The sequence below is a fragment of the Delphinapterus leucas genome, chromosome 13 (genome assembly GCF_059928025.1).
Source record: "Delphinapterus leucas isolate spDelLeu-1000000601 "Yukka" chromosome 13, BTC_Dleu_Yukka2, whole genome shotgun sequence".
Taxonomy (NCBI): Eukaryota; Metazoa; Chordata; class Mammalia; order Artiodactyla; family Monodontidae; genus Delphinapterus; species Delphinapterus leucas.
Window position 1 is genome coordinate 39,896,246 of NC_143141.1, and position 14,179 is coordinate 39,910,424.

The following is a 14,179-nucleotide window of genomic DNA, read 5'->3' on the forward strand; positions in this document are numbered from 1 at the left end:
AGCTTTGTGGTGAATAAGTGGATGGGGAGGAGCAAGAGTTCCACTGATTAGAAAATTAGAAAAATCTTTCATAATCATTGAAAATATAAAACCTTTCTCTATGTGATGTATGTAAAGAATCTGCCAAGAGATGTTTGGAAAAATTAAAGAATAGCTATTGAAAAAAAATGTTTTAAGAAGAAACCATTGTTAAATAGCACTTTGTCTTCAGAACATGAACAGAGTGCAGGAGAGGATGGAGTGGCTGTTCTCAACGTGTTATGCCTTATAAACTTTGTTTATCAGCTTTGTAGATAAAAATTAACTTTATATTTTCTTATTTACTCTATTGAACATTCATTTTAATTGTTAGCTTTCCTTCCCTTCAGGATGATACATATACAGAAAGCTATATCAGCACAATTGGTGTGGATTTCAAAATAAGAACTATAGAGTTAGATGGGAAAACAATCAAACTTCAAATAGTAAGTAATTTTTGGACTAGAAATTTTTTTTGGAAATTATTTTGGTAAATTTAGAGTGTATTTGTTACTAATATGTTAACAAAATTAAAGTATCTTAAGAATCATTCATCTAATGACAGTGGTAGAATAAGAATTGTTTAGATTAAAAATGATATGATTACCTTCCTCATTGAATTTTCTATTCATAAAGCAGAGAAATACATGTTTTTAAGTCAAACTTGGTCCTAGTTCTTTTTCTTGTGCTTTTATCAGTGTGGTCTAAGGGGTCTAAGTTGAGGTTTACCTTGTCTTATAGCAGAAGTATATTGAGCAATTTTCGTATGTCTTTCATTGTGCTGAATACTATGGAACATTCGAAGAAACCTAGGAGAGGTTCTTCATATGTGGTTTAGTTGAAGAGTATTTATTAGATAGTATGTACCAACTTTGTAGAAAAGTAGAATTTCATTGGAAGGGAACTTAGCTTTTCTTACATATTTTACAGCTCAGAAGATGGATGCTAAAAGATTCAGTGACTTGCCTACAGTTACTAGCAGAACCAAGTAACCCATAGCTCTCTGTTTTCAATATTTTGTGTCTCTGTGCCGTCCTCACTCCCTTATCCATCCTTATATCCTCAACCCTGAATTAGAAGTAGGCAGTTGTAGTAGAAACTTAATATGGGTCTGGCTACTACCAGTGTGGACATACCTATGGTCATAAAAAAAAAAATCTCTGGGTATCTTTTAGAGTTGGCTATTAGTATGAGGTAACATAGAAAACAAGTGACTGTTCTTTATATAGAATTGATAACACCCTGAACTGGAAGGAGTTCTGAATTTGGAGTCAGAAAACTTGGATTTGTTTTCTTCATTCTACTATTTATTAGAGAGTCATGGGTTTAACTTACTTCATTTTTTTTCCTGAGACTCAGTTTCTTACCTCTAAAATGAGTGTGATAATGCTTGATTTACTAACTAATAAGGTAGTTGTGAGAACCAAATCTATACCTCTGTGTATGTGTGTATGATAATGTATGTGAAAGCCCTTTGTAAACTTTTAGGCAATATACAATTGTTACTGATGATGCGACACACCCAGACAAGTGGATATTTGATAGGTTATTATTTTTTTTCTTTGTTCTCTTATGTGACTCTGATAAGGAAAAGAAAGGTACATTACAAAAGAATTGTGGATTTTGATACAAGTGACCAACACCCTTGATATCCCAAATTAGGACTTGCAAGGATGTAGTTATCAGAGATACCTTGAAATACTTTCAACCAATGAACAGAGCATCTTCCATATTGATTTTTCCCATTATATGTAGAGTGCCAGCTTGGAACCATAAAGAATATTTCAGAAAGAAGCACCCAAGCCTGTAACTACTGATGTGAAATGACTGTGTTATGTGTGATCATTGGTCTTCATAACATTTGGGTATATATTTGTGAAACACTTATATATTGCTACTTCCTCTGGCTGGAAGGGATCTTATAGGTCACTCACTCAGTCTTCTTTCATCTTCAGTAGGAACTTCCTTTCCCTATCCGGTGCCTTTTTTGAACATTTCTGAGAAGCTCACCATTTTTCAAAGCAGCTAGTTCCATTTATAAATAACCTCTTAGTTATTAATTCTTTATTTTGAGCCAAAGCCAGTTTCCTTTAACTTCTGTCTCTTACTACTCAGCCTTTTGTAGCTGCCTGATAGAGATTAATTTCTTTTCTGTTGGCAGCCTGCCATTTAGATTGATCTTACCACACCTTCTACCTCTGAAGTCGGTCATTCCCTTCTGGAAGCATGTTTTCAGAACCTTTTACAATTTGGGTTTGGGTTGCTCTTAATTTTATATGTGTCATTTATTAAAATATGATTCCTAAAATCAAATACAAAGATATAATCCAGCCTGTGTGACTACATGGGGTAAATTCTCTATTGATTCGGACTCTGAATTTCTTTTTTTTCTTTCACACTTCAGGGACTCATGCCATTTTCTCATCATTGGCCCATTCAAGGACATAAAAAGAAAACCTGCGTTTACTACATTTGCTGCCTCAATAACCATTTTACCTACTAGTTTGGATCTTAAAGTTTTTGATTGGTTTTTTTTGTTTGATTTTAAGTCTTATATTTTGTGACTAGGGCATTAAAAATCTAAATGCAGGATTTTACTTTTAACCCTGTTACATTTCATCTTGCCTGGTTTGAATTACCCTTCCAAGTTTTCTGGATCTTTCAAAATGATTGGGTTTATCTATATTTTAATTATCTTTTCTGCTTTTCCTGTTCAAGTGTGCCATCTGCGTCTTTATCAGAGTTGGTGATTACAGAACATTCAGCAGTGCGGGGCATGTACAGAGTGTAGTCCCATACCATGAAAGGCCTCTTTCTGTGATGGTATATTCATTTTCAAAGCTTTATGGAAATGCATACGTTACACAGACATTCAGGTAGATTCAAGGTTGCAGGGATGAATGAAACACAGCCCCATAGGAGGAGATCCCATTTCAGTGGGAGAGACAAACATGGGAAAATCAGTTACCCTGTGATTATGAGGGGTAATGAGGATTATGTACATAAAGGGTGATCAATTACAGAGGAAGGTACTGTTAGGATATAGAGTCAGCAGAGTTTTCAGAGTGGCAAGGAGACCTCAGAAGTTTTGCTCTTTGGATGCCATTGCTTAGTCAGCTACAATTCTTTGTTAACATTTATTCAGAAACATTTTCTTCCTGTTGTTGTGCTATCTTTGTTAAAGGGGTTGGTGGGCAGAGAAGAGAAGGGAACTAACATTTTATTGAGCAGCATCTATAATCAGGCGTTGTGCTAGGCATTTTACAAGCATTAGTTCATTTAAACTTAGCAGTTCTATAAAGTGAGCGGTATCTGGGATTTATAGACAAAGAAACTGTTAGGTGACTCTCCCTGGAGTTAAATATCCCGGAAGCTAAAGAAGATGTTTTGAAGTCACGTTGGCTTGGCTCCAGAGGTCGTGCTTCTCCAAGGATATCCTGAAAGACTTGAGGCTCCTTACTGATACAGTAGATCTAGATAGTCTCCTGACTCTCATAGGCTAGTACTTTGGACGAAAAAGGTAATGAAGCTATGGTGGATTTTGTTTGTTCTAAGTTAACAGTTGTTAACATACTACCTTATTTGCTTCATTATTACTTCTCCCCGCCCTCCCCCCTCAGTATGTTAAATTATAGATATGATACTTTACTCCAGAAGTACTAATTATGCATCTCTATTTTACTATGTAACCACCATTATTACATTTAACAAAACTGACACTAATGCCTTAATGTTATCTAATATCCAGTTTGTATTTAAATTTCCCCAAAATTAAAGCTTATTTTTAACGGCTCTATGTTGGCTGGGTCTTAGAAAAGGAAGTGATTTCACTGAGTGCTCCTGAACTTTTTTTTTTTTTGCCATCTAGGACTAGTGGGGATCAATGTCAAGTTCACAGATATATTCCAAAACTTTACAATTCCTTCCCACTAAAGGCTGTTGCATCTTTTTTTTTTTTTTTTTAAAGGCTGTTGCATCTTAATCTCCACTTGTCTTAGGCTTTAAGTCCACTTTTTGTTTTTGTTTCCTTAATGGTAACCATTAAGTAACCATTCTGTTATTTCCCCATCAATCAAGATGTTATCTTTTACTGGTATTTTTTAGTGGGGCAGGTAGCTTTTCTAAAGAATTTTTTTTAAGAAAAGGACATTGTCTAGGAGCAATTTAAACAAAATTCTCATTGCCCTCGTTAAAATTGTGGCTTTAAAAATCTGTTTCTTGATTTTTTTTTTTTTTTTTTTTTTGGTCTGCATTGGGCCTTCATTGCTGCGCGCGGGCTCTCTCTAGTTGTTGCGAGCAGAGGCTACTCTTCGTTGAGGTGCGGTGGCTTCTCTTACTGCGGAGCACGGGCTCTGGGTGCACGGGCTCAGTAGTTGTGGCACACGGGCTCAGTAGTTGTGGCGCACGGGCTTAGTTGCTCTGTGGCATATGGGATCTTCCCAGACCAGGACTCGAATCTGTGTCCCCTGCATTGGCAGGTGGATTCTTAACCACTGTGCCACCAGGGAGTCCCTTGGTATTTTTAATAGTTTTTTTTTTAATCCAGAACTTTAATGTAGCAATGTTATTTGTTTCCAGTGTTGGAGCCTGAATGAAGTGTGGTAAAGTGCTCTTAAAATGAATTTTATAAAAGTATTTGGAATCATGTTAACTACATTGTTTTCCCTGGGATTAAAATAATTGTTCCAGAGATGGCTAAAGTGCTGTCTTGACGGGTGGTTATCTGCATTAGGTCCTGTCAGCGCTTTCCGTGATGATAAATTGTGCCAGCAAGTAATTCTGTCTTATGTGTGAGAGTTGTACTGTGTTACAGGGGTGTTAGTAGACCAGTAGCTTTCCTAAAACCAAGTCAGCCTGTCTTTGCATTCATACTAGCCTGGCACAATGCTAAAGGCTGTAGAGAATATGAAAAGTATGACAGTTTCTGATCTCAAAGAGCTTATAATTATAGTATTGGTAGCATTACTGCAAGCTAAATTAGATACTACCTTCTTTTCTGAACCTTCGGGTATTTGGCAGTTACCCTGCAATTTAGTATTAGTAGTGTGAGCACAGAGAGCTAACGTTTTATATCAAATCCTGGTAATCCACAACTATGTAAACTAAACTGTTCTCCCGCCTCCCTCCTTTTCCCCAACTCTGTTTTAATGGAATTGTTTGGATTTCTTGATTGTTTTATAACAGTGGGACACAGCAGGCCAAGAAAGATTTAGAACAATCACCTCCAGTTATTACAGAGGAGCCCATGGCATCATAGTTGTGTATGATGTTACAGATCAGGTAAGCTCCAGGAAAAATTGTGTTATACTGACAAAGTAGTAAGTTACTATTTGATAAATAGCAGACTATTTTACTTTACATATAAGCCATTAGTATCATTTATATGGCAGAAAACTTTGTCCACCCCTAAGGAAGTGAATGACATAAAAAACGTTTTAAACCAATGTTATTTTTTAAGGACAGGTACATTGTTATTTTTCTCTCCTACATCATTTGAACACCTAATGAATGGGTCAACCAAAATTTCCTAATATTTTCCTTTAGTAAATAGGAAATTTAGTAATTGGTTTTGCATTTGCTTTCAAGGGACCCAAGTTATATTTATTATCAACTAAATAACTGATCATTTTGTCAAGAGTGTGTAGGGAACTGGGATTGTTTGGCTTATACTGTGTTTTGGGTGCCAAGTGTTAACAGGAATTTGCCTGGTAATTAGACCTGTCGGAATTGCCAAAAGTAAGATTAGAGGCTTCTGCCTGTGGAGTATGTGGTTCAGAAATAGGATGAACTTTGAGGAGGATTTTAAGAGGAGAGTGAGTAGCTAAAGGTGAGCTGTTGAAAGAAGGTAGGGGGATGTGGAGGTAGTGTGAAGAATGTGGTCTGAGGGCCATAATTGTTCTTTTGATCAGAAAGTTAGAAAATTTCAGGGTCCTTTTATTTTGCCCATCAAAGAAAAGAATGAAAGATGAACTTTGAAAATTAGAATATATAATTCTTGTAGGAGATGTTAAATCTCACCTCAACTATGAAATCATAGCTAATTAGGAGATAGCTAGAATTACAGACTAGATTCAGCACCATTAGGAGTATTGGGTGAGTGATATCAACATGAGGGAAAAAATGTTGCTAGTTTTAAAAATCTCAAGTAATGACTTGTAATATTTAAAAATGGAAAATTTCCTCCCTTAAATATGACTATGGAAAAGAAAACAGGCATCTTTACTTTGGACCCGTTTATTTAATGATTTTTGACATCTCTGGTAGTTCACATTTAGTAGGCTTACTCATAAACCAAAATTTTGTCACGTTTCAAAAACCAGGTTTTGTAGTGCATATAAATGGCATACTCCGAAACAATTCGATTTGCCTGAGCTGTAGTTTAATGCTGAGCTGTATTTCCCTCTCAGATAAGGCATTTTCATCCTCAAGCCTTAAAATTCTGTTTTCTTATTCATGTACGTGTGTATCATTTTAATATGTCAGTTCACTTCTTTCCCAGCATTAAGAGTTCTTTTTTTGTAGCTAGATTGTCTCACTAGCTCGTCTTAGGTCAGGAGAGATGCGTCTGTTTATCACTTGCTTCATTAGAACAGTTGTGTCCAGAACTATATTATCATTCTTTAAAATGTCTATCTTTTTAGGAGTCCTTCAATAATGTTAAACAGTGGCTGCAGGAAATAGACCGTTATGCCAGTGAAAACGTCAACAAGTTGTTGGTAGGGAACAAATGTGATCTGACCACAAAGAAAGTAGTAGACTACACAACAGCAAAGGTATGTTTAAAGTTTGATTTTCAAACTGAATTGGAAGGTGCTGAATTTGAATTATATATGGGTATGGAGTCACACAATGGCCGCAACCGCCTTAGCTTTTAAAAATACATGTGCCAGAATACTTTGACAGTAATAATTTGTGCAGTGTCTGCTTGGATTCAGTGAACTTAGTCCTTCATCAATCCCCATTTCAGATGATGAAATGCACTAAGTGAAAAAGATTTTTCAATTAATTGTGCCTTATATATTCTCTTAGGAATTTGCTGATTCCCTTGGAATTCCATTTTTGGAAACCAGTGCTAAGAATGCAACGAATGTAGAACAGTCTTTCATGACAATGGCAGCTGAGATTAAAAAGCGAATGGGTCCTGGAGCAACAGCTGGTGGTGCAGAGAAGTCCAATGTTAAAATTCAGAGCACTCCGGTCAAGCAGTCAGGTGGAGGTTGCTGCTAAAATTTGCCTCCGTCCTTTTCTCACAGCAATGAATTTGCAATCTGAACCCAAGTGAAAAAAACAAAATTGCCTGAATTGTACTGTATGTAGCTGCACTACAACAGATTCTTACCGTCTCCACAAAGGTCAGAGATTGTAAATGGTCAATACTGACTTTTTTTTTATTCCCTTGACTCAAGACAGCTAACTTCATTTTCAGAACTGTTTTAAACCTTTGTGTGCTGGTTTATAAAATAATGTGTGTAATCCTTGTTGCTTTCCTGATACCAGACTGTTTCCCGTGGTTGGTTAGAATATATTTTGTTTTGATGTTTATATTGGCATGTTTAGATGTCAGGTTTAGTCTTCTGAAGATGAAGTTCAGCCATTTTGTATCAAACAGCACAACCAGTGTCTGTCACTTTCCATGCATAAAGTTTAGTGAGATGTTATATGTAAGATCTGATTTGCTAGTTCTTCCTCGTAGAGTTATAAACGGAAAGATTACACTATCTGATTAATAGTTTCTTCATACTCTGCATATAATTTGTGGCTGCAGAATATTGTAATTTGTTGCACACTATGTAACAAAACAACTGAAGATATGTTTAATAAATATTGTACTTATTGGAAGTAATATCAAATGTATGGTGATAAGTATTGTTTTAATTCTTATGGCTAAAGGGAAATAGAGCCTTGCATTATACTCAAAACAGCCATTTGTGTGTGCAACCAGGGCATTGTAGACCTATCTTAGAGCAGAATCCAATATGCTTTCCAGATAATATAACTAATAAATGACCTAGGGAGGCTTCCGTGCTGCACAGGGATTTAATCAAGTTTAGTGGTTCAGGGAGATGTATGCTATCTAGCCTGTTATGTCTGATCCTTCTCTAAACCATGTGAAATGGCTTCATTGGGCAACACTTTTGAATTCTGTGGTAGGAGGGGTGGGAAGCAGCACCTTTCCTAAGTGGCAGATGATTAGACTGACGTGTGCTGATATTGTCTCTGCCGTGCTTGGAGTCAGAGGTCAGCTCTTATCCTCCACAGCTGTGTAGGCTGGAGGAGCGTTAAAGCATTGAAGTAGAACGCGGGAAATTTACTCTTCGCCCTAATTTTAGAAATTATATCCCTTAAAATTAGCTGAAAACAGGAATGCTGGGTGGGAATGATCAATGAGAGAAATATATTTATTTCAGTCGAATTTTGCACACGTGAAAATTTTGTTAACTAGGACCTTAAAGATCCTAGGGTTGGTTTTTATTGTGGGGAACAAAAATCTTTTGCTAATAACACTGGCATTTTAAGGTGATAGAAGTCAAAGAAAGATTGTTTCCTTGGGGTTGAACTAGCAGCCAAAACATTATTTACTTAGGGGCTTGGGATGTGGCTGTTGGCAACGCATTTCATGGTGGGGTCTTTAATTCAATGGTAAAATTTAAGCTAAAACAAGCCAAAAATTATAGGTTTCTTTATTTTCACTAAACAGGCAATTGAAATACACGGTACAAAAATAAGTGGTAAGATTATTGTAAAATGAAATGGACAGAATAAATATTCAATTTAATTTTCCATCTATGAGAATTTCACAATAAAATCACAGTTTACTTTGTATTATAGATGTGCTTGTTGGATCTATTCATCCTCACACAAGGCAACTGAAAAATTCCTCAAGTTACCAGTAGTTATTTGGGTGAAGATTTTTTTTAATGCTTCAGAAGGTTTGTTTTTTTGCCTTATCAATACAGTATACAGGGGGAAAGAATTCAGAAACTGTTTTAAAGTAGATGATACAAATGTCAGAAGTGTGATGCAGTTCAGTTTTATACAGCAAGTTGTTCAAACTGTCAGCTTATTCTTGGTGAGTTAGCAAAAAACATTACATGAATTTGAGATGTAAGCATATTTACATACTTACTCAGTTTGGAAAATTCTAGTGTTCTTTTTCCTCCATGGCAGTCCAGACTGGGGCTTACTGCAGATATTTCAGCATGCTTCACTGCTTGGCTATTTTAAATTTGCCAATAAATGCAGTTTGGTGTGGGGGGGGAAATTCCCATTCCTACCCCCATTTTCAGGTACAAATATTTCGAGCTACTAATGGGCTTTTAATAATCCGTTCAACTCAGTAACGGGAATTATTGCTCGCCGTATTTTAAATAAGTGGCTGCCATGAATTAGCTTACATAAGTGAAGAGTATTCTAAACCTCAGCAGTCACAGTCTCTGGGAATCCTTACAGAATGATGATAGCCATTCTGGTATGAGCAGTAACTTCCTGTTCTTTGACCTTGGACCAAAATTTCCTTTGGCATGTATGTCGCCATTGCAGCATATTTTTCATCGGCCCTTCTTTATGTTCCCATTTAAGCTTCAAAACAGCCCTGTATTGACACTGTCTCCTATTTGCAGATGAACTTAGCCATGGAGCTTCAACAAGAACCCAGGTTTTGAAACTGCCAATCCAGCTCCTAGTACTGCCACTTCCCTGTGGACTTAAGTTCTACTAATTTAAGGGGACTACTAGGAAATTATAATACAGGTAAACTTGGGATTTTGGAACTACATGATATGTCACTGTAAGGCACTGCTGTCCTTAAGGTAATATGTACCACAGTGCACTGGCTAGCCAGGCCACTTGAATCTAACCTGGCTGTATTTGCTGATGGAATGCTGCTGGCAGCGTCTTCCTAGTCAGAAACAATTTCAGCTTGAGTTGTAAGGGAGGCCTTAAACAAACTTCTTATAGCACTGCCGAAGACATCATTAACAGTTGTGTTGATACTCTTCAGTGGCATTCACAACTAGGTCCAGAGTAGGCACCCTTCAGTCACACCTTACTTCAAAGGAGGTGAACAAAAATATCTTAGATCATCTCTAGTTAAAAGCAGTACTTTGTTGGGAAACAGGGTACTCCGAAATAAAATATTCTGTGAAAATTCCTGTCAGTTGAAGCTGGTTATAATTATCAGGTTGAATGGTAGAATGGCATGTTCAGCATTCAACTGCTATAAAATACCATCAGCCAGTTAGTTTCTATAGGGTTGTCATCTTCAATTTTTTTGCTGACTAGTAAGACTTATTTTCATGCCGATCAAATGTTAGTAAATAAATGGTTTAACTCCCAAGGGCTGTCTTGTAACACACTCATTGGAAAGGCATGTACCAATTTATAGCCACAGAGAGAAGGTGAAATGTATCAATTTAAGAACAGAGGCCATTAGATAGGCCTTTTTAACCAATTCTAGGCTTTTAAAAATACTTTACATATATAATGATCTGCTAGGAAGGTGTTTTGTCTTTTTAAAATCTCACTATGTGTGGAACCAAGATTAAAATAGAGATGGCAGAATCATAATACACAGTTTAGTTCTGATCATGCCCTTAAGCATTATGACAAATCATACCAGAGTAACAGAGGCACTTGAAATACTGCATTTTATATAGCTACTATTGAATTATATATAGTTTTACTTCATAGTTAATCTTTAAATATTAGAACTTATAGCTCATTTTCCAGCATAAAGTCTGAGAAATTTTGAAGCAGAAAAGTCACGTTCATAGGATCTTAGCTCACACCTAGGTGGACGAGATGGTGTTAAGATTATGTGGCTCAGCCCCCAAAACTAAAGTCCACAACTTCTCTTAAAGAGGCTAATTTTGTATTAAATGTTTTATTCTGAGGGGATATCAGAAGTCTGCTCTATGAGAATAACTTCTAATGTTACCTTCTCTGGGTTCAGGTGACTTGTTCATTGCTTTATAAACTTAAAAGATCTTCCTTTCTTAAGCACCCTCCTCAAATGAGAATCTGCAGTTTGAAAAAAAGATCTGTAAGTGTTTATCTCACATGTTTAAGTGTGAAGAACCTTTCCTCAAGTCTTAGCCCACGGTAACACTAAAAGTCAACGGGGAAAGTGCTTTCTTTCCTCCTTCTATGTTCATTCACAGCCCAATAAAACTTTCTTTTAAGTGCTTTTTTATTTTTGCAGAATCTGTGGTTACCAGCAGTAGCTGATCATTTTGCTTTAAGAAGCCATGGAATTGGCTTTAAATGGCTGATCCATACTTTTTTTTTTTTTTTTCTCTACAAGATACTTACTTACATGTCAACTCCCAAAGCAACGAAGAATTACCTTTTCCCCTCACTATCGACAGCCTTAGCTTCTGTAGTTAACCAGGCTGTGTGATCCTGTCCATGCCCTTCTCTGACCCTGGACTACTCTTACAAGGGAGAGCAGGAATGGAGGAAGGCTCCTCCCGGAGGTACCCTTAAAGCAGATAATGAGTCCATAGTCCTGCTGAAGCTCAATGGCAGTTCCCCAAGTCCCTAACACATTCTCCTTTAAGATGTTAGTTAGGCAGGCAGATGGAGGCCTGGGCACTTAGGATGATAAAAGATATCCTAACAACAGCCCAAAATAACTGACAGAGGTTCTATTTGTTCAGAACCTTCTATTAACTGGGAGAGTTAAAAGTCTCTTCAAAGAGGAGGGATTTATAAGCCTATGCTTCATTTTATGAAAAGACCCAAGTTCCTGGCCCACCAGTCTCTTGGATCCTCTTTTATGCCTGAGAATACCAAGTATCGGGTACCTGCTTTCTTGTACCTTCTTTAAATGATCTCAGCAGGTGGACTAGTTTAGGAGCGCTCTCTCCTCTTTTTAAAGGGACAGAGGAAAGACCTGTAAGCCTTATTTGCATTATTTTATCAACAACCGCAAAGCTACATGCTCTTTGTAGAGAAGCACCAAAGGAAAACCTTAATTTGGAAGGATTCATTTTAAATAAAAATAGTTAACTCAACAGCCCTTACTTCAGGGAAGAGAAAGGCATTTTAAAGCTAGTACATGAAAGTTTCCCCCTTGATTTCAGTACTGAATGGCTCTTAACAAGGACTTCTGAAAGTTTCCCAATAGCCATATTTGGGCTAACAGATTACATCTCTTCCTGAGAAGATGCCTGAAAGAGAAAGAGAAGCATCTGTTACAGGCAGAATGCTGCAGAGGAAGAAATGACAGGGCAGTCAACCTGCATTCACTTTAGAATTAAAATGACTACTGCTCAGATTTATTTTGAGGCAAATAAAGGGACTCCCCTGCTCTTGATATACCTGGATTTATCCTTTACCTTCTTTTTGTCTACAGTGAATTCTCACCCAGAAAATCTATGAGTTAAATGCCAGATTTTGGCTGTAGGACAGGAAGTTTCAGAGAAAGTATGCTCCAGTTGTGGAAACATCATGTTGGGCAGCGACAACCCCACAGCCAGCAGTGATCCCTCTGTTCTCTTGGCCTCCCTTCCCTATGACTCCTGCTTGACTTTTCCAGAGATAAGAAGTTGTACTGTTAAGTCTCCAAGGCATGAACTCCCATCTTATCCCCCTAGCCTTTTTTGGAAGGGAGCCTTTTCAGGAAAAGGAGGTATGGAGAGTGGTCAGCAATTCTGGATCCCTGTGGGTACTTGGTGCTGTTAAGAGTTGCTTAGAGATGGGGCACCAAATGAGTTGGGTGAGAAGAGTCTGCAGAACAGAGGCAGCTTGTACTGGAGAAGTGTACATGTGCAGACATAAAAAAGTAGGTACAGGTAAATTTTGCAGTTGTTCTCGTGGGGGGTGGGGGCAGTGTCGGGTCTGCATAGACAACGGAAGCTAGAGCACCCTAGTCCTCAGCAGGTGCAGGGCTGAAACTGAGTAATGGGAAGCACCAGAGTGAGCTTTCATCATCACTGGAAGACACCCCCCCACCCTTCCTGGCAATGGCAGCATCTCCCTTTTTCAGTTTCAGGGGCTTCTCCCAGCCTCTTATTTGTTTCATCAGCTCTTCGCTCGACAAGCTTCTAAGAAACAGCCAACTGTTACAGCAGGAGCTCTGTACCCTAATTGGGCACAAGGACAGATGTTCTCTTGGGTTGCTCTACTTACCAGGCTAATCCCCTTCACACTGGTGTTCCTGTGTGCCATTGGTGTGTTCTCGGGGATGAGGGTGCAGCCAGCCAGTGTGTCCAGAGAGGCTAAGATAGTGTCATACAGGTGATCTGCATGGCTCTCCAGCTCGCTGGGCTGCCTGGAGATCCTCCCGAGGATGTCCTTTAACACTAACAAATGAGGTTTAAAGCAGTCAGGCCAAAGAGACAATGCAAGTGTGTTTTCAAAAGAACATATAAGGGTGTAGCACTTTATACAAGACAGGAACATGGCAATAGTTTCACAATGTCCACTTTTTTTTTTGACAGTGACTCTCCAGGGACTGTATTACACTGGAGGATCTATGCTGTTAGCTTCTGATTAAAGCTGAGAGAATTATTTCACTGGCTCCACTTTGGAGTTAACGTAATCCACAAAAAGGCACAGAGACATAGGTGTCTGGTGACAGGAATTATCTGACTTTTAGAGATAAGACCCAGGGCACACACCCAGATCCTGTGGGGCAGAAGTCTGAAATGAACCAAAACAACATGCCAAGATTAGGACTCTGGGTCCTGCTACCAGGTCCTATCAGCTTGTTGGCTGTGGGACTGTCATTTAGCACATATATGGGTGATCTGGTAATGTAACATGGGAATGCTTGTGAACCCTTTTTTGTGGGTCCTAAATGAACAGACTTCAAAAGAAAATTACCTGAAAGCAGGCTAAGACAAGATGGTTAGTGAGGCCAAGATTCCATCCCCTACAGGTCAAGTGTTCATTTGAGGAAGGGATGGGCTAGGTTCAGAGTGCATCACCCACAGCAGGCTTGTTTCTTTCTCTTAAAAACTTTACTTCCTTTGTTAAACACAAAGGCTGCTTTTGCTTCCTGCGCCTTTATCAGCTGTGTTCACACTCTCCCTAGTTTCCTGCCACAGCTGCAACATCTGCTAACAGAGGAAGGGAAAGGGGAAGCTGCGTATCTGCAAAGGATACTGACAGATGGGTGGAAGAAGGAACAGGGGCTGGCTGTGTTGAGATCAGCCCC

The 14,179-nt window shown here is 38.2% G+C and overlaps 2 protein-coding genes across 6 annotated transcripts in view; one reads left to right on the plus strand and one right to left on the minus strand.

Annotated features, from left to right (window-relative positions):
- The window catches only part of RAB1A (RAB1A, member RAS oncogene family), a 37,052-nt gene that overhangs the window by 18,420 nt on the left and 4,453 nt on the right, over positions 1 to 14,179 (plus strand). Inside the window, exons 3-6 of one of the 3 annotated variants that reach the window (XM_022597331.2) lie at positions 369 to 464; positions 5,203 to 5,298; positions 6,660 to 6,791; positions 7,048 to 8,841. In XM_022597331.2, coding sequence (XP_022453039.1) covers positions 369 to 464; positions 5,203 to 5,298; positions 6,660 to 6,791; positions 7,048 to 7,245 — 522 coding nt within the window. In that variant the 3' untranslated portion in view covers positions 7,246 to 8,841. Of the gene's footprint in view, positions 1 to 368; positions 465 to 5,202; positions 5,299 to 6,659; positions 6,792 to 7,047; positions 8,842 to 14,179 lie in introns of those variants that run through there. The other 2 variants (XM_089923096.1, XM_089923095.1) reach the window with 2 other exon arrangements.
- CEP68 (centrosomal protein 68) overlaps positions 1 to 14,179 on the minus strand; it is a 38,921-nt gene that overhangs the window by 5,628 nt on the left and 19,114 nt on the right. The window contains exons 5-6 of one of the 3 annotated variants that reach the window (XM_089923093.1): positions 13,150 to 13,322; positions 11,289 to 12,188 (exon numbers count right to left, since the gene is read on the minus strand). In XM_089923093.1, coding sequence (XP_089779219.1) covers positions 12,165 to 12,188; positions 13,150 to 13,322 — 197 coding nt within the window. In that variant the 3' untranslated portion in view covers positions 11,289 to 12,164. Of the gene's footprint in view, positions 1 to 11,288; positions 13,323 to 14,179 lie in introns of those variants that run through there. The other 2 variants (XM_089923094.1, XM_089923091.1) reach the window with 2 other exon arrangements.